General features: G+C 45.7%; 3 protein-coding genes across 3 annotated transcripts in view; 1 reads left to right on the top strand and 2 right to left on the bottom strand.

Moving 5' to 3' along the window:
• Nucleotides 1-25652, bottom strand: part of IL10RA (interleukin 10 receptor subunit alpha) — a 926736-nt gene that overhangs the window by 235824 nt on the left and 665260 nt on the right. The gene's annotated exons all lie outside the window — the stretch shown is intronic.
• LOC102160985 (trehalase) lies at nt 15736-16662 on the bottom strand. Its single transcript, XM_021062946.2, has 4 exons — nt 16526-16662; nt 16343-16435; nt 16094-16210; nt 15736-15997 (listed from the first exon to the last, which is right to left on the bottom strand). The coding sequence occupies exons 2-4, from the start codon at nt 16417-16419 to the stop codon at nt 15871-15873; spliced, it is 321 nt and encodes a 106-aa protein (XP_020918605.1). The 5' UTR covers nt 16420-16435; nt 16526-16662; the 3' UTR covers nt 15736-15870.
• On the top strand, nt 17215-19166 carry LOC146399881 (trehalase-like). The gene is made up of 5 exons (XM_084978594.1): nt 17215-17476; nt 17907-17938; nt 18208-18319; nt 18631-18743; nt 19006-19166. Exons 1-5 carry the CDS (start codon nt 17215-17217, stop codon nt 19111-19113), a joined length of 627 nt encoding a protein of 208 aa, XP_084834720.1. The 3' UTR covers nt 19114-19166.

Below are 25652 nucleotides of genomic sequence, written 5' to 3'. Positions count from 1 at the left end.
CCTCTGGCACAGGAGGCTGATCTGTGTGGTCCACCTCCCGTGTCTTGAGCCTCCTGGCAGAGCCCCACAGGAGATCAGAGAGAGAGAGGAGATTATTTATTTTGTCCCTGTCCAAGCTGGCCTTGTCCCTCAACTAATGATTACATCGTCTCTGACCGTGGCCTCGAGGCACAGCTCTCTCCCTGTGGATGCCAATAACTATTCCCTCCCTCCTCCCTTCCTGCCTCATGATGGCCTTGGTTGGCTGCTGCTAAACTTGGGTCGCTGCCCTATCCTTGTGGTTTCCCTACACCCACGTCTTTTTTGTAAATAAACCCACCTCAAATTATCCTGTTTTGAAAGTGCCATCTGTTTCCTGTTGGGAGAGTGACTGATGCAGTGGGGTTTATGCCAAAATTACTCTGCTAACAGGTTTTTGTTTGAACTTCAACTTGTGGTGTCCTGGCATTTCCCCCATTTAAATGGAAGTTGCTTTGAGCCCCCTAGGAGTGTCTGCACACCAACAGGCAAAAGAGTGAAATAAGAAAATGTAATCACTGGTGCAGATTCAATGAATGCTAGAAGAATCCCTCTCCCCTCTCATTGCCCAATCATTTTCCTTCTTGGCTAGTGTGGTTTGACAATTTTGTGTTCTTGTCACACACAGTCATATCGGACAAAATAGACTTAAAAACAAAGGCCATAAAGAAAGATAAAGAAGGACACTATTTCATGATAAAAGGATCAATTCAAGGATATTCCGCTCATCAATATATATGCCCCTAATGTAGGAGCACCCAAATACATACAACAAGTACTATCAGCCATAAAAGGAGAAATTGATGGGAATAAAATAGTAGGAAACTTTAACACTCCACTCACAGCAATGGACAGATCCTCTAGGCAGGAAGTCACTAAGGCAATGGAGATCCTAAATGACACCATAGATGTTAGACTTCATTGATATTTTCAAGACATTACATCCAAAAAGAAAAAAACAAAACAAAATATACATTCTTTTTTTTTTTTAGGGCCACACCCACGGCATATGGAAGTTCCCAGGCTAGGGGTTGAATTGGAGCTACAGCTGCCAAACTACGCCACAGCTATAGCAACACAGGCCCCGAGCCTCATCTGCGAACTACATCACAGCTCACGGCAACACGGGATCCCTGACTCACTGAGCGAGTCCAGGGATCAAACTAACATCTTCATGGATACTAGTCAGATTTGTTTCTGCTGCGCTGCAACAGGAACTCCAGACTAGACATTCTTTTCAAGTGCACATGGAACATTCTCTAGGATTGACCACATACTGGGGCACAAAAATAACCTCAACAATTTTAAGAGTATTGTGTTTCTCTCAAGCATGTTAGTGATTTGAGTAGGGAAGGCTTAATTAAAGTAGAGAAATTTTGCCCCAAATGATTATTTTATGGCAGGTCTGCTCAATTCTTAATCTTAATATGCCTACAAAAGGCAAGAAGGAAACAAATCTAATTTAAGATGTTTGGAAATAAACAGAATTGGCCTCTAGGCAGGGCAAATCTAGAGGCCAGCAGGGGCGGATTTCCTGTCAAGTCAGTAATACGTCAGCCCTAGGGCCCCTCAGCATCTCTGCATCTAGCTTTGTGGTCATAATTTGATTCTTTTTCTTAAAGCAGCACTCCAAAGTGTTTAAGCTTCAGGTCCCATAAATCCTGGGCATCCACCCTGCCGAGAAGCTATTATATTTGGTCCCCTCTCCGGGGCAGGTGAAAGGCTGTCTGAGGCACATTAGAAGCCAGCTCACACCCAGAAGCCCCGAGCATTCTGGATGAGTACAAACAAACCAGGGGCCTCGGGCAGATGTGAGCTGTGCTGGGGACAGTGGAACAGCTGCAGCCACATGAGAGCTCTCAGCTTCACCCACAATCAAGACACAGGAACGTGTGAGACTGTAGACACAGACTCTTCCCCAGCTTCTACGGGGCAGGTCGTCGACTACAAGCACACACTTTCCAGAGTGTAGCACTACTCACTTCCAAGTGAGCATGAGTGCCTCACAACAGCCACTGCCACCTCTAACTGCTGCTGCTTTGCTTTATGGAATGAGAGTTGTTCCTTGCTACACAAATGCCAGGGGCAAAGACCTCAGTCTGTCATTCAAAAGGAATATCATTTGGGAGTTCCCGTCATGGCACAACGGAAATGAATCTGACTAGGAACCATGAGGTTGTGGGTTTGATCCCTGGCCTCACTCAGTGGGTTAAGTATCTGGCGTTGCTGTGAGCTGTGGTGTAGGCCGGCAGCTGAAGCTCCAATTGGACCCCTAGCCTGGAAACCTCCATACGCCGTGGATGTGGCCCTAAAAAGCAAAAGATAAAAAAAGAAAAGTTATTTGTACCAAAAACTATAACATTTTGTGCAGGAGTGGGTGTGGAGAAAAGGGAAACCTCTTACACTGTTAGTAGGAACGTAAATTGGTGCAGCCACTACGGAAAACAGTCTGGAGTTTTCTTAAAAAACTAAGGACTTCCCTTTGTAACTCAGAGGTAACAAACCTGACTAGTATGCATGGGGACATGGGTTCCATCCCTGGCCTCGCTCAGCGGGTTAAGGATCTGGCGTTGCCGTGAGGGATGGTGTAGGCCAGCAGCTACAGCTCTGATTAGACCCTTAGCCTGAGAACTTCCACATGCTGCAGGTGCAGCCCTAAAAAAAGACACACACACAAAAACCCTAAAAGTAGAGTTGCTGTATGAGCCAGCAACCCCCCTCCTGGGCACATGTCCAGACAGAACTATAATTCAAAAAGATACATGTACCCCAATGCTTATAGCAGCACTATTTACGTAGCCAACACATGGAAGCAACCTAAATGTTCACTGACAGATGCGTGGATTAAGAAGATGTGATATATATATATATATAAATTATAAATTATATGAAGTGGAATATTACTTAGCCATAAAAAGAATGAAAGGTCATTTGTAGCAACATGGATGGACCTAGAGAGTCTCAAACTAAATGAAGTAAGTCAGAAAGAGAAAGACAAATATCATATCACTTACATGTGGAATCTAAAATATGACACAAGTGAACCTACTCACAGAACAGAAACAGACTCACAGACATGGAGAAGAGAGTTATGGTTGCCCACAGGGGTGGAAGAAGGGAAGGTTTGACTTATGAGATCTTGATATCTGCTTAGGAAAACGTCTGAAAGAACAAGTGCCAAAACATTACCCCAAGATGGTAGTATTCTAGCATATTTTCATTTTGTTTAAATTTTTCTAAATTTCCTACAATGAAGTTATTTTTAAAGAATATACAACACATGACATTAATATTTTTCATTCATTTTTTAAAAAGAAAATGGAATCTAGACAAATTGGGGTTAACCCCCCCCAGACTTCTGTTTCTGAAAATATCAAGAACCCTCCTACAACAATTGCCTAAAATGGTCATAAAATGTAAGAAAGGTCTTTTTTTCTGAGATACACCTGACCTACAGCATTATTAGTTTCAGGCGTACAACATAATGAATCCAGGTATGTGTATTTGGGAAATGATCATCACAGTAAGTCTAGTTAATGTCCATTACCCTACATAGTCACAACTTTTCTTCTTGTGATGAGAAACTTAGCATCTATGCTCTTAGCGACTTTCAAATATACATTTTTTTTATGGCCACACCCTTGGCATATGGAAGTTTCCAGCCCAGAGATTGAATCCAAGCTGCAGCTGAGACCTATGCCACAGCTGCAGCAATGCCGAATCCTTTAACCCACTGGGCTGGGCTGGGGATCAAACCCACTTCCTCCATGGCAACCCTTGCTGCTACAATTGGGTTCTTAACTCAATGCTCCACAGTGGGAACTCAAAATATAGAGTATTATTAACTACAGTTGCTGAGCTATACATTGCATCACCGTGACTTCATTTATTTTATAACTGAAAGTTTTTACTTTTTTACCCCTTTCATTCATTTTGCCCGCCACCCACCCTCCATCTCTCAAAACTACCAACCTATTCTCTGTGTTTATGAGTGTAGGGAAAAATTCAGATTTTTCCTTCCTAGGTATTTGTCTTCCACTGTGTGTCTGCTTTACTTTCACAGAAAACACCACTTCTGACACTTCTGGTCATCAAATGTGTGGAGAAATTTTCTCTGACACTGGTGTCCTACCATTTAATTCAATTCTGACACTCTCTAGCCAGAGAGAGCATCAAATCCCACAGGTTAAGGGCTCAGTCCCACAAGACTGCCTCCCCCGCACACACACACACACACACACACACACACACACACACACACACACACTTCAGACACCAGTACTTCCAGCCAACTGGCTAGAGATCTGAGGTTCCCTTCTGCTTGGGTTCTATTAATTTGTGAAAGGGGCTCACAGAACTCAGGGAAACATTTACCAGCTTATTAAAGGATATGAAAAAGACTACAGATGAACAGCCAGATGAAGAGATGCAGAGGGCAAGGTCTGGGAGGGTCCTGAGTACAGGAGATTTGTCCACATGGAACTGGGATGGTCAACCTCCTGGTGTCTATGTGTTCACCACCTGGAAGCTCTCCAGGAGTTCCCGTCGTGGCTCAGTGGTTAACAAATCCGACTAGAAACCATGAGGTTGCGGGTTCCATCCCTGGCGGGTTGAGGATCTGGCGTTGCCGTGAGCTGTGGTGTAGGTCACAGACGTGGCTTGGATCCCGCATTGCTGTGGCTCTGGTGTAGGCCAGCAGCTACAGCTCCGGTTCAACCCCTAGCCTGGGGACCTCCATATGCCACGGGAGCAGCCCAAGAAATGGCAAAAAGACAAAAAAAAAAAAAAGAAGAAGAAGAAGAAGCAGCTCTCCAAACCCCATACAAGTGGGATTTTTTATGGAGGCTTCCTCATGTAGGCATGATCAATTATTCACTCCATGTCCAGCCCCTCTATTTTTCCTGAAGGATGAGGGTGGGCTGAGAATTCCAAGCTTCTAATCATTGATTGGTCTTTCTGATGACCAGCTCCCATCCAGCCGCCTCCAGGAGCCCATTCAGAGGCACCCAATAGAAGAGAAGATGCTGCTGGTGTTCTTAACACTTAGGAAATCACAAAGGTTTTAGGGGCCATGTACCAGGAACTAGGGGCAGAGACTGATATATAAATTTTCTATTATCTCACAGTGAGTTTTTTGGTTCTGTTTTTAGATTCCACATATAAGTGCAAGGATCCTTTTTTAAATGTATACCTGATTTCCTGAGAAAGGAGAACTCACCAAGGACCAGAAACAAAGCTGCCCTGCAGGGTAGTAATCAACACTACCCACGAGCTGTGAAGTGGAAAGGTGGAGCTGAGTTCCCACCTAGATCCAGAATCTTCAGAGAGTTACAGCCTCAGTGGAAAGAGAATCTAGAGAAGCATCTTATCCCTAGCCCAGGAACAAAGCAAACAAGTGTGTCTCAGCCTGGGCTCTGGGTGGAAAAGGAAATTCTCCTTTTTAGAATTTCTAAACACAGTCTGTGCCTCATGTTTGGGGCTTGAGTTTACACCGCCTTCATGGTTATTTAAATGGGATCCAGATACTACTCAGCCATAAAAAAGAACAAAATAATGCCACTTGCAGCAACATGGATGGAACTAGACACTCTCATACTGAGTGAAGTCAGTCAGAAAGAGAAAGACAAATACCACATGTTATCACTTTTGTCTGGAATCTAATACATGGCACAAAGGAACCTTTCCACAGAAAAGAAACTCATGGATATGGTGAACACACTTATGGTTGCCAAGGGGAAGGGGAGGGAGTGGGATGGACTGGGAATTTGGGGTTAATAGATGCAAACCATTGCCTCTGGAATGGATAAGCAATGAGATCCTGCTGTGTAGCACTGGGAACTACATCTAGTCACTTATGATGGAGCATGATAATGCGAGAAAAAAGAATGTATACATGTATGTGTAACTGGTTCACCATGCTGTACAGTAGAAAAGAAAATAATGTATTGGGGAAATTTAAGAAATAATAATAATAATAATACATACATACATACATAAATGGGATCCAGCAGCAAGACAAGAGAATAACATAAATTTTTTTTTTCAGAGTTGGTGATACTGTTGGGGTCCCTAAAAGAAGCAATCACAAAATAACTCTGAAATACGATGCTTTCAATCCAGATCACATGGGATTCGAAAATATAAAGTCCCACTGAACATAAGCTTGCCATCCAAAATTACAAAAAAAAAAAAAAAAAGAAAAGGGAGTTCCTGTCGTGGCGCAGCAGAAACAAATCCAAACAGGAACCATGAGGTTGCAGGTTCGATCCCTGGCCTCACTCAGTGGGTTAAGGGTCCAGCATTGCTGTGAGCTGTGGTGTAGGTCACAGACGTGGCTCAGATCCTGCGTTGCTGTGGCTGTGGCACAGGCCAGCAGTTACAGCTCCGATTAGACCCCTAGTCTGGGAACCTCCATATGCCGCGGGTAAGGCCCTGAAAAGTCCAAAAAAAAGAAAGGGAGAAAGAAAGAAAAGAGAGAGAGAAAGAAAGAAAAAAGAGGCCATCATTATGAACAAGAGTCAGCAAACTTAACCTCAAAATTAAACCTCCAAGGCTCCCTGGTGGCCTAGCAGTTAAGGATCCAATGTTGTCACTGCTGTGACATGAGTTCGATCCCTGGCCCCAGAACTTCTGCATGCTGTAAGAACAGTCAAAAAAAAAAAAAAATTAGACTGCCAAGATTTCAGATGTTATATGAAGATTCTAAGGATATTATAGAATAGATATCACTAAAATGCCTAGATACATGTAAGGAATCGAAAGCATGAGGTTGAACCCACTAGGAACCATGAGGTTGTGGGTTCAATCCCTGGCCTTGCTCAGCAGGTTAAGGATCCAGCATTGCTATGGCTGTGGCGTAGGCCGGCGGCTATAGCTCCGATTAGACCCCTAGCCTGGAAATCTCCATATGCCGCAGGAGCAGCCCTAGAAAAGGCAAAAAGACAAAAAAAAAAAAAAAAAAAAAAAAAAAAGAATGAAATGCTATGAATAGACATACATGAATAAGAATCAAATAGAAATTCTAGAAATGAAAAAAATGGTAACAAATGTAAAATTCAATAAATAAGCTAAACTCAAAATTCAACATAAATGAAGAGGATAATAATGAACTGGAAAACTGATCTAAGAAAATCACCCAGAGAAAGAAGAAATAGAAATTATGGGAGTTCCCGTCATGGCGCAGTGGTTAATGAATCCGACTAGGAACCATGAGGTTGCGGGTTCGGTCCCTGCCCTTGCTCAGTGGGTTAACGATCCGGCATTGCTGTGAGCTGTGGTGTAGGTTGCAGACGTGGTTCGGATCCCGCGTTGCTGTGGCTCTGGCGTAGGCCGGTGGCTACAGCTCCAATTTGACCCCTAGCCTGGGAACCTCCATATGCCGCGGGAGCGGCCCAAGAAATAGCAACAACAACAACAACAAAAAAAGACAAAAAGACAAAAAAAAAAAAGAAATAGAAATTATGAAAGAGGGGTTAAATGACACAAACAATAAGATGATAGGATCCAACGTTCGTGTAATAGGAATTTCAGAAGAGAGGATGGCTGAGGTACTATTGCGAGAGATAATGGTTGAGAATTTTTCAGAATTAATGAAAGCTTTGACTCTTCAGATCTAAATAGACATTTCTCCAAAGACAGATAGATGGCCAGAAACACGTGAAAAGATGCTCAACATCACTAATTATTAGAGAAAATGCAAGTCAAAACTACAATGAGGTATCACTTCACATCAGTCAGAATGGCCATCATCAAAAACTCTACAAACAATAAACGCGGGAGAGGGTACAGAAAAAAGGGAATGTAAATTGGTGGGAATGTAAATTGGTACTGTCACTATGGAAAACAGTATGGACATTCCTCAGAAAACTAAATATAGAACTACCATATGATGCAGCAATCTCACTCTTGGGCATATATCCAGAGAAAACCATAATTCAAAAAGACACATGCACTCCAAGGTTCATTGCAGCACTATTTACAATAGCCAAGACATGGAAACAACCTAACTGTTCATAGACAGAGAAATGGATAAAGAAGATACGGTATATATATATTTTTTATATATATATATATATTTTTATATATTTATATATATTTATATATATTTATATATATGAATATTATTCAGCCATAAAAAATAATGAAATAATGCTATTTGCAGTAATAATGGATGGACCTAGATATTATCACACTAAGTATGTCAGAGAGAGAAAGACAAATATCATATGACATCACTTATATGTGGAATCTAAAAAAAAATGATACAAAAGAGGAGTTCCCGTCGTGGCTCAGTGGTTAACAAATTCGACTAGGAACCATGATGTTGCAGGTTTGATCCCTGGCCTCGCTCAGTGGGTTAAGGATCCAGCGTTGCTGTGACCTATGGTGTAGGTTGCAGACGTGGCTCGGATCCCACGTTGCTGTGGCTCTGGCGTAGGCCAGTGGCTACAGCTCCAATTTGACCCCTAGCCTGGGAACCTCCATATGCCGCGGGAGCAGCCCTAGAAAAGGCAAAAAAAAAAAGACAAAAAAAAAAAAAAAAGATACAAAAGAACTTATAAAACAGAAACAAATTCACAGATTTCAAAACCAGTCTTATGACTGGTCAAACCGCTGGCGGGGGGGGGAAGAATTGGGAGGGTGGCAATAACGCATATACTTTGGTATAAAATAGTTGATTAATGAGAACCTACTGTGTAGCACAGGAAAATCTACTCAATAGTTTGTAATAACCTATATGGTAAAAGAGAATGGATATACCTATATGTATGACTGATTCACTTTGCTGTACACCGGAAACAAATACAACATTGGAAGCCGACTATACTCCAACAAAATTAAATTTAAAAAAGAGAAAGATATGACTCTTCAGGTTCAATAAGCACAGTAATTCTTATTTCTAAATTGTTACCTTATGTTTTATCTATCTTTGTAAAAGGTCTTAAATCTTTTTTGGGAACAGGCCAACTAGAAACAATAATAAATGAATGAATGAATGTTAAACTCATCAAATGAAGATATGAATGTAAAGTTTCACAGAGGAAGGACAGCTGGATCGCACTGGGCTGGGACATGTATAGGTACCCTTTCACTTGTAAATGGCATAAAAATCCATTTAAAACTCTTATGCAACAAGGGGCAACGGTTGTTAACCTTAGTGAAAACGTACAGAGCGCAGTTGCTTTTACGTGGGGCCTAACGCAGGATCAGGCCAGACACTCAGGATCTTCTTTCTCCAAACCTCAGCTCTGCTCTTCCGCATGCTGGCTTCGTGCTCAGGCTCTGTCTCCAACTGAAATGGGAGAGAGAGCCTCCCTGTGAAAAGAGTCTTTTTCTTTTCCATTCACTGTTTAATCCCCAACACTTAGAATAGCAATTCGCACACAGTAGGCACTCAGAAACGGTAGGAGTGAAAGGAGAAGGCAGACCCAGTTGTACAATTTGAGCAGGAAACAGAAGCCTATGTCACATATGTTTTAGAGAAGCTGCAGAACAGTGGAAACAACCTGATGATTTTAAGTCGCCTGACAGATTACCTACAAAGGAAAACAACTCATAACAGACTTCTCAAAAGCAGCAGCAGAAGATGGAACTCAGAGGCATTCTAAACTCAAAGTGCTGACAAAAAAAATAGCTCACCCTAGAGTTTAAAATCTCCTAAAATATCACTCAAGAGGGCTTCAGTTATTATTATTTTGGGGGGGGGTCTTTTTAGGGCCCCACTTGCAGCATATGGAGGTTCCCAGGCTAGGGGTCTAATCAGAGCTGTAGCTGCTGACAATCCAACAGCATGAGTGAAAGTGAAATTAAAGACCTTTTCAGGTGCAGACGGAAAGAGTTCACCATAATATCACTGGTGTTAGAGTCGCTAACACATTCATTTCTAGGGAAAGGAAACTGAACTCGGGAGGTATGAGGTGTCAAAAGCAATGAAGAGCAACAACAAAGACCTACGGTATAGCATAGGGAACTATACTCAATATGGTCTAAGAACTTAGAAAAGAATCTGAAAAAGCATATGTACACATATACATATATATGTATAACGGAATCACTTTGAAACTAACACTACATTGTAAATTAACTATACTTCAATTAAAAAGAAAAAAGCAATGAAGAGCACATTGTAAACATGTGGGTAAACGGACATAAGCCCCAGCTGCAACCATGATGGTGATGAGTTGGAAGCGTGAAAACTAAAGCAGGTCCGCAAGCCTGGATGGTGATACAGAAGAGAGAGGAGGCGATCTGAGTTAAAGGGTTCCATAGGCACTTCCTCCATCACAGGACAATCATGTTTCTGATTAACTTTAGAGTCAGTGTACATATGAAAAGGAGAGAGAAGTCCTAAAGAATAAGAACGAAACCGATAATTTCCAAGAAAACAAATGAAGGAAGGAATAAAAGTAGAAAAAAATAAAAGAGGCTGGCTAAATTGGACAGTTACAGGAAACAAGGGAAGGGGAACAAATGAAAAAGTAAAAACCATGAGGAAATTAAGGAGCACAAAATAAGATGGTAAAAATAAATCCAAAGAATGACAATACCTAAACTTGTAAGTTAAAAGATACGGATTCTCAGATTAGATGAGTGTATCAACACAGCTGAATCTCAGAATCATACCAGCACCAAAAAAAAAAAAAAAAAAAAAGAGCAGCAAATTGCCAAATGATACAGCACAATAACCTCCATATATAGTACCTAAGATTTTAAAACATGCAAAAGTATGAGGCTTCTTGAAACAATTAAACACAGAATCAACATATAACCCAGCAAGTCTGTAACTGAGTCACCTTGCTGTATAGTAGAAAATTGACAGAACACTATAAACCAGCTCTAATGGAAAAAATAAAAATCATCATAAAAAATAATCCAGCAATTCTACCTGTGTACATCCCCCAAAGAACTGAACACAAGTACTTGAAGAGATATTTATACACTCATGTTCACTGCAGCATTATTCACAAGAGCCGAAAGTTGGAAAAAACCCAAGTGTCCACCAACAGATGAGAGAATAAGAAACACATGGCATATACATACAATGGAATATCATTCAGCCTTTTTTTTTTTTTTTTTTTTGGCTGCACGCATAGCATACAGAAATTCCCTGGCCAGGGATCACACCCAAGCTGAAGCAGCAACAATGCCACATCTTAAACCACTAAGACCACCAGGGAATCCCTATTCAGCCTTTAAAAGGAAAGAAATTCTGATGCATGCTACAGCATAGATGAACCTTGAAGATACTCTGCTAATCAGACACAAAAGAACGAATACTGTATGACTGTATGATTCTATTTACACGAAGAACCACAAATCTATAAAGATGAAAAGTAGTGGTGGTTTCCAGGGGTTGGGAGGGAGGAGGGATAGGGAAGTTATTGACTAATGGGCACAGAGTTTCAGTTATGGAAGATAAAAAATTTCTAGAGACGCATGGTGGTGATGGTTACACAACAATGTGAATGTACTTAGTGCCTCGGGATCCTACAATAAAAATTGGTCAAAATGGTAAATGGTAAATTTTATATGATGTTTTACCACAATTTAAAAAAAAATGCAGAGAGTTCCCTTGTGGCACAGCGGGTTATGAATCCAACTAGTATCCATGAGGATGTGGGTTTGACCCCCGGCCTTGCTCAGTGGGTTAAAGATCCAGCATTGCTGTGAGCTGCAGTATAGGTCACAGACATGGCTCAGATCCTGAGTTGTTGTGGCTATGGTGAAGGCTGGCAGCTCTGATTCCACCCCTAACCTGGGAACTTCCATATGCCACAGGTGTGGCCCTGAAAAAGCAAAAAAAACAAAAAGAAAATCATATGCAAAGCAATACTACACATAGTTTGTAGATAGATACAGCAAAAGTAAGAAGACAGCACAGCAGGGGGAAACTGCAAATTCAGGAGAGCAGCTACACCTGGGAGGGTTTCCCAAGCATGGAGCAGAGCCTAGAACTTTCGGCAGATCATTCCCTACCCATCCTCTCCAGGTTGATCAAACCACATCCTTCTTGCAGGAATCCCCAGGCAGAGAGACAGCCTGAGGAATCAAGCTACGAACAAGCCGTGCACCTGGGCTGTGGGTGCTGCAGGTGGCCCTTGCTGAAGAATCTGGAAGCTTTCCATTCCAGGTTCTCCACTGCTGGGCACTGAGCTGCAGGCCTCTGTGGGGGGCTGGCTTGGAGCAGCCCCCCTTCACTCCAGCTAGACTGTGGCGAGGCCCCCAGGATAGTCCTCTTCTGCTGCCTGGAGGCTGGTCTTCGCTTGTCCCAGCGCCAGTTATTTCTTGGAATGATGCTCAGCTGGGCACCTGCTACCCCCTTCTGACAACAGATTTGTGTCATACAAGGCTCAGAGTGGGAGGGCCCGCAAGGAGCAGCCTCATGTGGAGCTCCTGAACTCAGGGATGTTGGTCATCCACATATGAGACCTGCGTGGCACTGAGGGAACAAGCTTCCCACAGCCTTACAGCTGCCCTGATGGACTTAACTAGAGCATCTCTACCCAATCACTGAGCAGCCGCTGCCCGTGGTCGGCTCTGCACACCCGAAACTCTAATCCTTATAATGATCCTCCAAGGGGCATATTAGCCCCATGTTACAAATGATGCCACAGAGGCCCCAAGAGGTCACCTGACTGCTGTACTTATGGAGACCATGTGACAAACCAGGGTCCGTGCCTCCGAGACCCTCCCTCAGAGGCAGGCTTGGCTCCCAGATCCCCGGAGGGTGGGGTGGAGCTGCAGGTTGCAGACTCCAGGCTTAGACACAGGCGCCCTAAAGCCCAAGTCCTCACACTTGTGGGCGGCACTGATTGAGGGAGGCACGTGGGTGGTGACAGACAGTGGCAGGAGCCCGATGCGGCACAGGCTGGTATGTTAGAGAAACGCTCGTTCTTCACCTGCCCTTTCATTTGCTTTTTTAACTTCTTCTCACCGCAATAGAAACTGATTCTCAGCAGGTGTGCGGCTATTCTAAGAGATGAATGATTCCCGTTAGATTTCCATAGATGGGTCAATGCCTGGCAGCCCTGCCCTTCTCGGGTAGCGTCCCACACTGGGTTTTCAGACTGGTGCTGCGACTGTCCAGCCTGTGGCCATCACAGACCCCTTTTCCCTCCTGTCCGAATAGGCCAAACCAAGCAGAATGGTGGACTCTTGGAGTTCCCGTTGTGGCTCAGCAGGTTACAAACCCAACCAGAACCATAGAGACCCCTTTCAGCCCAAAGGCATAGAAATCTGAACGCCAGTAGCTTACACAGCGACGGGGGGGTTTTTTTCTCATATAAGGGGAGCCCAGGGCTGTTGTGACTCAATGGTACCACTGAGGGTCCAGTCTCCCCATCTTCCTGCCCTGCTAGCGTCAGCCTATAGGCTTCAGCCTGTGTTTTTCAGCCTCAGGTTCATTGCCTTGTGGTCGCAGGGTGGCTTCTGCAGTTCTAAACCTTTCATCAGTGCTCAAGGCAGGAAGCAGGGGGAAGGGCAAAGGACCAAGAGCAAAGCCCACTGAGTTTTTCCCATTTTAAGGAGCTTTCCCAGGAACTTCTTCCAGTGGCTCCCACTTCCATCTTGTTTTTAAGGACTGGGTCCCCAGGCCCCCCTAACTACAGGGGAGCCTGGAAATGTACCAGCTTAGTCACACTGCTACCTTGAGAATAAACATTGAGAAGGAAATCAGTAGTTCGTCCTCAAAGAAAAACTTTGGGTCATTCCCATTGTGACTTAGTGGGTTATGAGCCTGACTAGTATCCGTGAGGATGTGGGTTTGACCCCTGGCCTTGCTCAGTGGGTTAAGCTGTGGTATAAGTTGCAGACATGGCTCAGATCTGGCATTGCTGTGGCTGTGGTGTAGGCTGCAGCTCCGATTCGACCCCTAGCCTGCAAACTTCAATATGCCCCAGGTACAGCCGTAAAAAAAAAGAAAAAAGAAAAAAAGAAAAGAAAAACTTTGGGGTCCAAGCAAGGAGATTGCTTCCCCTCCCATTGACTCCCACCCGCTTAGGCTGCCTTCCAAGGATGAGTGGTCCAGCAGGTCTTTTAGTGGGTGAGGGTGTACATTTGAGCCCAGAGCAGACTTACTAAGGCTGGGCTGACTCTCAGGTCCCCTTGTCAGTCCTTCCCCTACAAGCCTGCAGCTTCACTGCAAAATCAAAGCTCAATAAATATTTTAAAGTATCATTTTTCCCACCAACCATGCACCTGCTTGTAAATGTGCTGAGAAAGACAAGGCAGAAATGCTAAGGGGTGAGACTTGGGTGAGAACATCCAAGGTCAGGCACAGACTCCCCAAGGGCAAAAGGGAGCTGTGTCCTTGTGGGCAGAGGCCTGATCCAGATCAGAAAAAGAATGAATAGAGCATTATATTTATCGACTGCCCATAGAGAGTCTATGGGGTTTTTTTTCAAGAATGACAATATTATTTTTTCTTTGTAAGAGATCTTGACACATTAAGGATCTCAATATGTACAGAGTACCTCACCGCAAAGGGCACAGCACAACTGGGGGAGTCAGCTCGCAGGCTTGAGGTCTTGTTTGAGGGCTGGGCCCTGGGTGCTGTGGGGAGAAGAAGGGCCCTGTAGTGGGGTCAGGTCTCCTCCTCAATCCTCACTGACAACACAGGCATCACTCCTAGATGGACAGCCAGAATTTGGGATATCGAGACCCTTCAAAATTGGGATATTTCACATAAAAATATGGATCTCCACCTTACATTGAAAAACTGGAAGAGCGAGCAAATAGGGACCCCATCTTCCCTTACACCAACCATCTTCAGCAGGGAGACCCTGGTTACACAGGAATGTCCCCAGGCAGAGTCATCCCCCTTGCCTGTTACCAGTCCCCAGGCAGGGTCATTCCCCCTTGCAGAGTTTCCTTAAGATGTCCCACAATTGTGTCCTAGAATTTGCATTTGCAACCCCTAATGGCCAGCGAAGGCTTCAACTGATATACAGATGACCTGGAATGGTAGGGTGGCCTGGCAGAGAGATACCCAGTTATCTGGGTGTGCCAGGAGCCCCTGACTCAGTGCCCTGTTCCCATGGGGACAGGAAGCCATGGTGGTTGAGGTGAGAACAAGAGGTTGGGCATCCTGGTGGGCAGAGGCAACCACAGGCAGCTGCCACAGGCTGATGCCTGGCCCAGACGCACCCTCTACACCCTTTCTGCAAAAACTGCTGTCATGTGCAGAAATGCAGAAATGTGCAAAGTCTGAGAGCAGGGGCCCAGGAGTTCCCCCTACCCTGTGTGTACAGGCTGCCCTTGACTCTCGGTCCCAGCCCCAACCATGTACATCTTTCAGGCAACTGAAGGTTGAAAAAAAAAGTTGTTTTTGATCTACAGGTGGCTGTGGTTTGAGCAGGGCCGGGGGAGGGGACTGTGAGGCTCCCTTGTCTTGCTCTAGGCCCTGCCTTGAGAGGAGAGGGTAGCGAGAGGAGGAGAGCCCTCTCTCCTGCCCCAGCCTGGCTGGTGGCCAAGCTGCAAAGAAGCAGGCTCCACAGTGGTCTGACCTCTGGGAGTCCTCCCCAGGGGGCTCCTCCACTGCCTCTGCAGACAGAGCTGTTCACATCTCCCCTGCTGGGGCTCCGCCCCAACTCCTGGTGGGGTCCTGCCTGCTTCCTTGGCCCCCTAGGGTGTCTCCTGCCCCAGCGATGGCCCAGAGCCAGGGCTGGACCTCCAAGAAAGGGGTGATGCACAACAGGGCATCTAGCCAGTGCCACGCTGCCCCCAGAGCATAGTTGGGACCCCTTTCCTGGGAACACAGGCCCCCAGGCCCTCAGTATCACCATCACCAGGGGAGTCTGGCCACTCAAACCAGAGTGAACACACAAGAGACTGAAGGGCTGGCCAGGCACGGCCTCACCTGGGTCCCCCATAGGGGACATGATAGCGGTTCAGGACGTAGCTCTTTCCCCCAGAGCTCACAGAGATGCTCCTGTTCTTGGTCCAAAAGTCCAACTCCAAGGCCAGGGTCTCCAGGTTGTCCCTGGGGTGGAGCCAGGCACCAGCTCAGCCCCCGCCCCGCCCCGCCCCAGGGAGCCTCAGGAAGGGGGGCGAGGGCAGCAGGGGGCGGGGTGGCCACCGGAGGAAGGCGGTGTCATTGGCCTGAGTCACGTAGCGCTCCATCATGAGGCTCAGGAGCGGGGGCTGGCTCCGCTGCAGGTAGTACACGCGGGCCCCGTTGGGGACGTGTCCGTACCTGCCGAGAACGGGGCCGCTGACACCCCTGCCCCCACTGCAACCACCCCCCGCCCCGAGCCCAGGCAGATCTCGGCCCAAGCCCAGGGCCCTGCCCCTCCTGCACCCCGGCTGAGATGCCCGGGCCTCTTACGTCTGCACCAAGTCCAGGAAGTTCTGCAGCATGCCCTTCACCGTCCCTGGCATCTCGGACAGGAGCAGACCCTCCATCACCCAGTAGGAGTCCCTGGGGGAAGGACAGCTCAGGATCCCCCACCCCGCCTGGGACGCCCCGCTGGCCCCAGCCCCCCGACCCCCGCAGCTCTTGGCCGCTCACCAGTAATAGAACTCGACAAAGCGTCCTCCTGGCACGATGAACGGGTGACCCGAGTAGATGAGAGAGGACCGCTCGGGGTGGCTGAGGACCTCTGGCTTCACCTGGAGTCAAGAGAGAGGGTGCGGGGAGCCCAGGGCCAAGTGGAGGGGAGGCGGGAGGAGGCCGCGGGGGAGGCCCTGGCAGCTGTGGGTTCTGGCTCTGGGGCAGCTCTGCCGTGTGGCCTCGGTCAAGGCCAGGGCCGTGGGGAGCGTGGTCTGCTCGTGTCCCCGGCTGGCCTCTGGAGCCCCAGCAAGAGCACGAAGGTGTGCAGGAGCCACCACCGCCCAGCCTGACACCCCAGGTGCTCACCCCGCAGTGGCCATTATTAGGACCCAGCTGGGGGACCATTTTCCTGGCTCCCTGTGCCCCCGTGTCTCTGCTGCCACCATCAGGGCCCCAGGATATCTGGCCGGGGTGTGGCTGAGCCCCAGCACCTTTCCCCAGTGAGGCAGATGTGGTGAATGGGCTGAGGGAGAGCAGGCAGGCCCCGAGGGGGTGGCTGTGTCCACATCAGGTGTGTTCTCGCTTCATCCCCTCCCAGTTCTATGCCAGTGAGGTGGGTTTAGTGGGGAGCAGGTCAGCCTGTCCGTGATTTGAAGGGGAATCAAGGGGCTTGAGATCGTTCCCACTGGGTGAGGGGCTGGGTGAGGATGTGGCCCAGGTTGGCCCAGGAGCCTGGAGCACTGCTCCATGCCAGCTGGTGCCAGGGCCCTGGGGGCCAGGCCAGAGGTCGGGTGCTGTATAGCCTTGGGCAAGCCGCTGCCCTCTCTGAGCCTCGGAGGAAGGAGAGAAAGTGTGTACCAGACTGTGCTGAGCCCAGGGATGGACCCCGATCGGCAGTGGCAGAGGCCTGGCCCGAGGAGCTCGTGGAAGAGGGAACCCAGCCAGCAGGGGAGCGAGGGAGTGAACACAGTCAGCCACGTGGTGTAAAGGGCTGGGCCGGGCAGCCTGGGGGTGGAGGACAGGCTAGGTTTGCCTGGGGGAGGACAGGGGGGGCTCCAGGGAGGAGGGGAGGAGTTAGAAGTAGATGCTGCCCTGCTCCCTCCAAAATTCCTTCTAGAGAGTTTCTGTAGGGCCCAAGACTGGGGGCTCTGGTTACTTCTCTAAACCCACTGCCACCCAGAAAAATGACTCTCAAGCTATGAAGTGCTGAAATTTGTGTGGCCAATCCAGATATGAAGTCCGGGATCCTCTGGGCCCAGCTATGAGTGGCCACCCTGAAGCCTGTTCTGTGAGATGAAGAGAAAGGTGGCTGATTCAAGCACCACTTTGAACATATAAAGACCTGGGAGTTTTATCTATTTACCAACTCTTCTCTGGGCTGGCTTCTTCTCTAACCCAGGCGACGTGGACAAGGCTCTGAAATACCTGGAGGTGAGGGGGCAGCTAGGCAGGTGGCTACACTGGAGGCAGGACCACCAGCTCTATCCCTGACTTTGTCCCGTGACCTCTGGCAAGTGGCAGCCACTCCCTCCTCTGCCCTGGGTCTTACCCTGCGGGTCCCACTGCAGCCACCAGGGGGCGGCTGCGAGCCAAGAAGAGAAGGCCCAGGAAAGGAACATCTGGCTTCAGCAGGGCCCAGCCTCGCTCGCGGCTCCCTGTCCAGTCCCCCCACCTACACAGTAAGGTCTGCAACCTTCTAGGACAGCCAGATCCTCACCTACCACTACGGAATCCCGACCTCTCTCCGGAAGACAGGCCAGCAGTGGGACTTCCCCAACGCCTGGGCCCCCCTGCAGGACCTGGTCATCAGAGGTAGGGAGGCAGGGATGGGGCACCACCCAGGGCCTCAGCCCCAAGGGAGTGGAGGGCCGGCCTCCCTGGGACTGCGGAGCTCTGAGCCAAGGATGCAGGGCCCTTTCTCTGGCTCCTCTGCTCTCTCAGCCTCTCCTTCAGCAAACGTGACACCCACCCCACCTGTCAGGGGACTCGGCCCCCCTCTCTCCCTCCAAACCTGGGCCCTGGAGTAAGAGCGGCTTGGCCCCAGGCTCCAGGAGGGAGGTCTGAGGGCTGGGCCTCATTCCCGCTCCCCCTGTCATGGGGGCTCTGCCTGGGCTGGGGTCTAGGTCTGGCCAAGTCTCCTTCAGCCAGAGCCCAGGAAGTGGCTTTCCAGCTGGCCCAGAATTGGATCCGCACCAACTTTGATGTCTACTCCAGGAGGTCAGCCATGTACGAGAAGGTGAGCTGGCCCTGAGCCCAGGCCCTCCAGGCCCTCTCCTCTCCCCATGGTGACATGGGGGGAACTGTCAGGCTTTGCAAAGCCCAGGCCCAGCACAGCCGGGACCGTGGCGACGCCTGGTGGCCATCCTTGGGCGCTGCAGGGGTCAGAGCTGCTGGCCAGAGCAGCTTCTCCCTAAGGGGCTCCCATTTCTTGCTCCCTAGAGGCCTGGGGTTGGGGGAGTTGGGTAGCCCCTGACCTGAGCCTGTCCTCCTGTCCCCAGTATGACATCAGCAACGGTGGACAGCCGGGTGGTGGAGGGGAGTATGAAGTTCAGGTGAGTGGCCCATATCCTACAGGGACCTTTGGGGCTCTGCTTCCCCACAACTGACCATGACTTGCCCTTTCTGGGTTTCAGTTTCTTGGGTGCATGTGGGTTAGTCCACATGCTTCACTGTCCTGCTGAGATGTTTATAAATGCTAAAAAACCACCCGGCCTGAAGTCCCAAAACCATGAGTCACAAGTGCTATGAAGGAGGGTAGAGGAGGTGGAAGCTGAACAAGTGTTGAACTCTGCCCTCCTGCACTATCCCTTCGAAGGAGCCCAAATTTGAACATATTAGTCTAGATCATATCATGCCTCTGGGCATTTTTAAAAACAATAGAGCAATGATCCAGCAGTTATTTTATCAGCTGAATGTGCTCAGGGAAAGAAAGGAAGAAAACCCTGCCAATATCACTGTCATCCCAGGGTGACCGAGGGCACAATCAAAGCTGTGCCCTGTCGGAGGAGCATAGGCTTAACACTGAGGGAGGGAAAGAGGCTTCACTAAAATAATCTAGCCAGACACTCCACAAATCAACACACAAAGAACAATAACAAGCCCTGTTGGGCGATGTGAGGAAACAGGAGCAGTACCCAGACCTGCCATATTATCCAAAATGTCCATTTTCCAACAAAAAACTATGAAACATGCAGTTATTATGATACAATAGAGTATCACACACACACACAAAGAAGAGAAAAGAAACTGCCCGTGAGAGTGAACAGATGTCAGATTTAAAAGCAGAAACTTCAGGAGTTCCTGTCCTGGCTCAGTGGAAACAAATCTGACTAGTATCTATAAGGATGTGGTTTCCATCCCTGGCCTCGCTCAATGGGTTAAGAATCCGGTCTTCAGGTAGGGTTCATCCCAGGTTCACAAGGATGGTTCAACATACCTTAATCAATCAACATCATACACCACATTAACAAAAGAAAAGTCAAAAATCATATGATCATCTCAATAGATGCAGAAAAAGTATTTGACAAAGTCCAACATCCATTCATGATCAAGACCCTCGCCAAAGTGGGTATAGAGGGAACATTCCTGAACATAATCAAAGCCATTTATGACAAACCCACAGCAAATATAATACTCAATGGGGAAAAACTGAAAGCCTTCTCACTCAAATCTGGAACAAGACAGGGATGCCCACTCTCACCACTGCTCTTCAACATAGTTTTGGAAGTCCTAGCCACAGCAATTAGACAAACAAAAGAAATAAAAGGCATCCAAATAGGAAGAGAAGAGATAAAACTGTCACTGTATGCAGATGACATGATACTATACATAGAAAACCCTAAGGACTCAACCCAAAAACTACTTGAACTGATTAATAAATTCAGCAAAGTAGCAGGCTATAAGATTAACATTCAGAAGTCAGTTGCATTTCTGTATACCAGCAATGAAATATTAGAAAAGGAATACAAAAATACAATACCTTTTAAAATTGTACCTCAAAAAATCAAATACCTCGAATACACCTGACCAAGGAGGTAAAGGACTTATATGCCGAGAAATATAAAACTTTAATCAAAGAAATCAAAGACGTAAAGAAATGGAAAGATATTCCATGTTCATGGATTGGAAAAATCAATATTGTAAAAATGGCCATACTACCCAAAGCAATCTACAGATTCAATGCAATCCCTATCAAATTACCCATGACATTTTTCACAGAACTAGAACAAATAATCCAAACATTTATATGGAACAGCAAAAGACCCAGAATTGCCAAAACAGTCCTGAGAAACAAAAAACAAGCAGGAAGCATAACTTTCCCAGACTTCAAGAAATATTACAAAGCCACAGTCATCAAAACAGTGTGGTACTAGTATTAAAACAGACAGACAGACCAATGGAACAGAATAGAGAACCCAGAAATAAACCCTGACACCTATGGTCAATTAATCTTTGACAAGGAAGGCAAGAACATAAAATGGGAAAAAGAAAGTCTATTCAGCAAGCATTGCTGGGAAACCTGGACAGCTGCATGCAAAGCAATGAAATTAAAACATACTCTCACACCATGCACAAAAATAAACTCAAAATGGCTGAAAGACTTAAATATAAGTCAGGACACCATCAAACTCCTAGAAGAAAACATAGGCAAAACACTCTCTGACATCAACATCATGAATATTTTCTCAGGTCAGTCTCCCAAAGCAATAGAAATTGGAGCAAAAATAAACCAATGGGACCTAATCAAACTGAAAAGCTTTTGCACAGCAAAAGAAAACAAAAAGACAACTTACAGAATGGGAGAAAATAGTTTCAAATGATACAACAGACAAGGGCTTAATCTCTAGAATATATAAGCAATTTATACAACTCAACAGCAAAAAAGCCAATCAACCAATGGAAAAATGGGCAAAAGACCTGAATAGACTGTTCTCCAAGGAAGATATACAGATGGCCAGCAAACACATGAAAAAATGCTCAACATCACTGATTATAAGAGAAATGCAAATCAAAACTACCATGAGATGCCACCTCACACCAGTCAGAATGGAGGTCATTAATAAGTCCACAAATAACAAGTGCTGGAGGGGATGTGGAGAAAAGAGAACCCTCCTGCACTGTTGGTGGGAATGTAAACTGCTACAGCCACTATGGAAAACAGTTTGGAGATACCTTAGAAATCTATACATAGAACTTCCATATGATCCCACAATCCCACTCTTGGGCATATATCCAGACAAAACTCTACTTAAAAGAGACACATGCACCCACATGTTCATTGCAGCACTATTCACAATAGCCAGGACATAGAAACAACCCAAATTGGATTTGGAAGATGTGGTATATATACACAATGGAATACTACTCAGCCATAAAAAAGAATGACATAATGCCATTTGCAGCAACATGGATGAAACGAGACTCTCATACTGAGTGAAATGAGTCAGAAAGACAAAGACAAATACTGTATGATATCACTTATAACTGGAATCTAATATCAAATGAACATCTCCACAGAAAAGAAAATCATGGACTTGGAGAACAGACTTGTGGCTGCCCGATGAGAGAGGGAGGGAGTGGGAGGGATCGGGAGCTTGAGGTTATCAGATACAACTTAGAATAGATTTACAAGGAGATCCTGCTGAGTAGCATTGAGAACTATGTCTAGATACTCATACTGCAACAGAACAAAGGGTGGGGAAAAGAATGTATACATGTAAGAATAACTTGACCCCCATGCTGTACAGCAGGAAAAAAATAAAATAAAAACACATAGCTATCGTTAAAAATATATATATATATATATATATATATATATATATATATATATATAGTCTTGCTGTGGGCTGTGGTAGAGGCCAGCAGCTATAGCTCCAATTCAGCCCCTAGCCTGGGAACTTCCATATGCCAAGGGTGGGGCCCTAAAAAACAAAAAAGAAAAAAAAAAGCAGAAACTTCAGGGAGTTCCTGTTGTGACTCAGTACTAATGAATCCAACTAGTATCCATGAGGATGCAGGTTTGATCCCTGGCCCTGTTCAGTGGGTTAAGGATCCAGTGTAGCCATGATCTGTGGCGTAGGTCACAAATGCAGCTCAGATCCTGCGTTGCTGTGGCTGTGGCGTAGACTGGTGGCTGTAGCTCCAATTCGACCTGTAGCCTGGGAACTTCGATATGCTGCAGGTGTAGCCCTAAAAAGGAGGGGAAAAAAGCAGAAATTGCCAAGTGACCATTATGAATGTATTTAAAGAACTAAAGTAAATTTTGCTTAAAGAAATAAAGGACATGATAGTGTTGCATCCAATAAAGAATATCCATAAAAGAGATGATAAAGAGATGGAAATTATTTTCTTAAAATCAAATAAGGGTTTCCAGTTTTGAGTCCAGCACGTAAAGAGCTTGGAAGGCATCACTCTGTTCTAACAAAAATTTAAAAGCTGAACAAATCGAAGATTAACGCCTCTTAGATCTTTCTGAGAACTGAGGTAACAGGGCAAACTGTGATCCTCAAAATTGAGAGACAGACAGGGAGATAGAGACATTACAGCTTACCAGCAAAAACTCACATGCCAAAACCTCTAAAGGAAATAATACTAGGCTTCTTTTGCCCAGTTGTCTAGCTTTCAACAAAAAATTACAAAGCATACTATTTATTTATTTATTTAGCCTCACCTGCATTCATGTGGAAGTTCCTGGGCCAGGAATCGATCCAAGCTGCTGCAGTGTCAGTGCCATATCCTTAACCCACTGTGCCATAAGGGTTAACTCTCAAGGCAATATTAAAAGACCAAAAAGAAGAAAAAACAGCTCGAAGAGACAGACAAAGCATGAGAACAAGATTTCAGATATAGCGGGGATGTTGGAATTATTAGATCAGGAATTTTAGAACAGATATGATTAATATGCTTTTTTTTTTTTTTTTGGCTTTTTAGGGCTGCGCCTGTGGCATATGGAGGTTCCCAAGCTTGGGGGAAAATTGGAGCTTTAGCCACCGGCCTACGCCACAGCCATAGCAACACCAGATCCTTAACCCATTGAGCGAGGCCAGGAATCGAACCCAGAACCTCATGGTTCCTAGTCGGATTCGTTTCCTCGGCGCCATGAACTCCATGATTAATGTGCTACAGTGGAAAAATTTTAAAACATGCAAGAACAGATGGGTTTAGAAAGAATAAAAAAGAAATGCTACATACAAAAAACATTGTAACAGAAATGAAAACTCCTTTTGATGGACCCTTCAGTAGACCCGATACACCTGAAGAAAGAACCCATCAGCTTGAGGATATGTCAGTAGAACTTCCAAACCTCAAAAACAAAGAGAAAAAAGACGGAAACAGAACAAAATATCTAAGAATTGTGGGACAAGTACAAAAGGTGTAATATATGTGTTAATAGAGCTGTCAGAAGGAGAAGAAAAAGAGAAAGGAACAGAAATAATATTTGAAACGATAATGACAGATAATTGCCCCAAATTAACATCAGACACCAAATCACGGATCTAAGAAGCTCAGAGAACACCCAGGAGAATAATTGCCCCCAAATCTACACCCTGACATATCAAATCAACTGTGAAAAGTCAAACATAAAAGAAAAAAATCTTTAATAAAGACAGGGGAAAAGACACCCTACCTGTAGGGGACTAAGGATAAGAATTGACTTCTCCTCAGAACCAATGTGAGCGAGAAGAGAGCAGGACAAAGTATTTAGTGTTGAGGGAAATAAGTGGATGTATGAACAAAATGAGAATGTTGAGAGAGAGAAACTGTGTATGGAGGTTCCTCAAAAAACGAAAAATAGAACTACCACAGGATCCAGCAATCCCACTTCTGGGCATCTATCTGGAGAAAACCATGATGTAAAAAGATACATGCAGCCCAGGGTTCACTTCAGCACCATTTACAATAACCAAAACATGGAAGCAACCGAAAGGTCCATCGACAGAGGATTGGATAAAGATGTGGTACAAGAGAATATTCCTCAGCCATAGAAAGAATGAAATAATGCCATTTGCACTGACATGGATGGACCTACAGAGTATCAGACTAAGTGAAGTTAGTCAGGCAATGATAGACAAACACAATATGCTACCACTTATATGTGGAATCTTAAAAAAAAAAAAGGATAAAAAATAAACTTATTCATAGAACAGAAACAGACTCACAGGCTTCGAAAAACTTATGGTTACCAAAGGGGACAGCTGGGGAAGAGAGGGATGGACTGGGGGTTTGGGACTGGCACATGCACACTGAGCTCTATGGAATGATTGGCCAACAGGGACCTGCTGTAGAGCACAGAGAACCCTACCCAATATTCTGTGACCATCTATGTGGGAAAAGAGTCTGAAAGAGAATGGATGTGTTTACATGTAAAATTGAATCACTTTGTTGTGCAGAAATGATCACAATATTATAAATCAGGGAGTTCCCGTCGTGGCGCAGTGGTTAACGAATCCGACTAGGAACCATGAGGTTGCGGGTTCGGTCCCTGCCCTTGCTCAGTGGGTTTACGATCCGGCGTTGCCGTGAGCTGTGGTGTAGGTTGCAGACGCGGCTCGGATCCTGCGTTGCTGTGGCTCTGGCGTAGGTCGGTGGCTACAGCTCCGATTAGACCCCTAGCCTGGGAACCTCCATATGCCGCGGGAGCGGCCCAAGAAATGGCAAAAAGACAAAAAAAAAAAAGAAAAAACAATATTGTAAATCAATATACATCAATAAAACTTTTTGATGATGGTTGTACGCTATAAGTAAATAAAATTCATTGAATTAACAATAAAACTTTAAAAAATTAAGTTAAAAAAAGAGAGAGAGACAGAAATTACCAGAAGAAATCAAGTAGATTGTAGATTTTGGAGCTTAAAGGTACAATAGTAGCTGAAAGGAAAAAATTTACCGGAGGGCTTCAACAGCAGATTTGAGAAAGCAAAAGGTTCAGAGAACTTAAAGATGGGACAACTGACATTATCAAGTCTGATGAGCAACTCACCAGGGACAACATTAACTGCCAAGTTCGCCTCAGAAACCATGGTGACCAGAACACAACGAGATGACTATTGAAAGCACTGAAAGAAAAAAAAGTCGATCAAGAATTCTATGTCCAGGAGTTCCCATTGCAGCGTAGTGGAAACAAATCCGACTAAAAACCATGAGG

This window comes from Sus scrofa, chromosome 9, assembly GCF_054392235.1.
Source record: "Sus scrofa isolate SSC_HxYL_T2T_F1_AM1 chromosome 9, Sscrofa_HxYL_maternal_Yorkshire_Landrace_v2.0, whole genome shotgun sequence".
Taxonomy (NCBI): domain Eukaryota; kingdom Metazoa; phylum Chordata; class Mammalia; order Artiodactyla; family Suidae; genus Sus; species Sus scrofa.
This window is presented reverse-complemented; position numbering and strand designations above follow the sequence as displayed.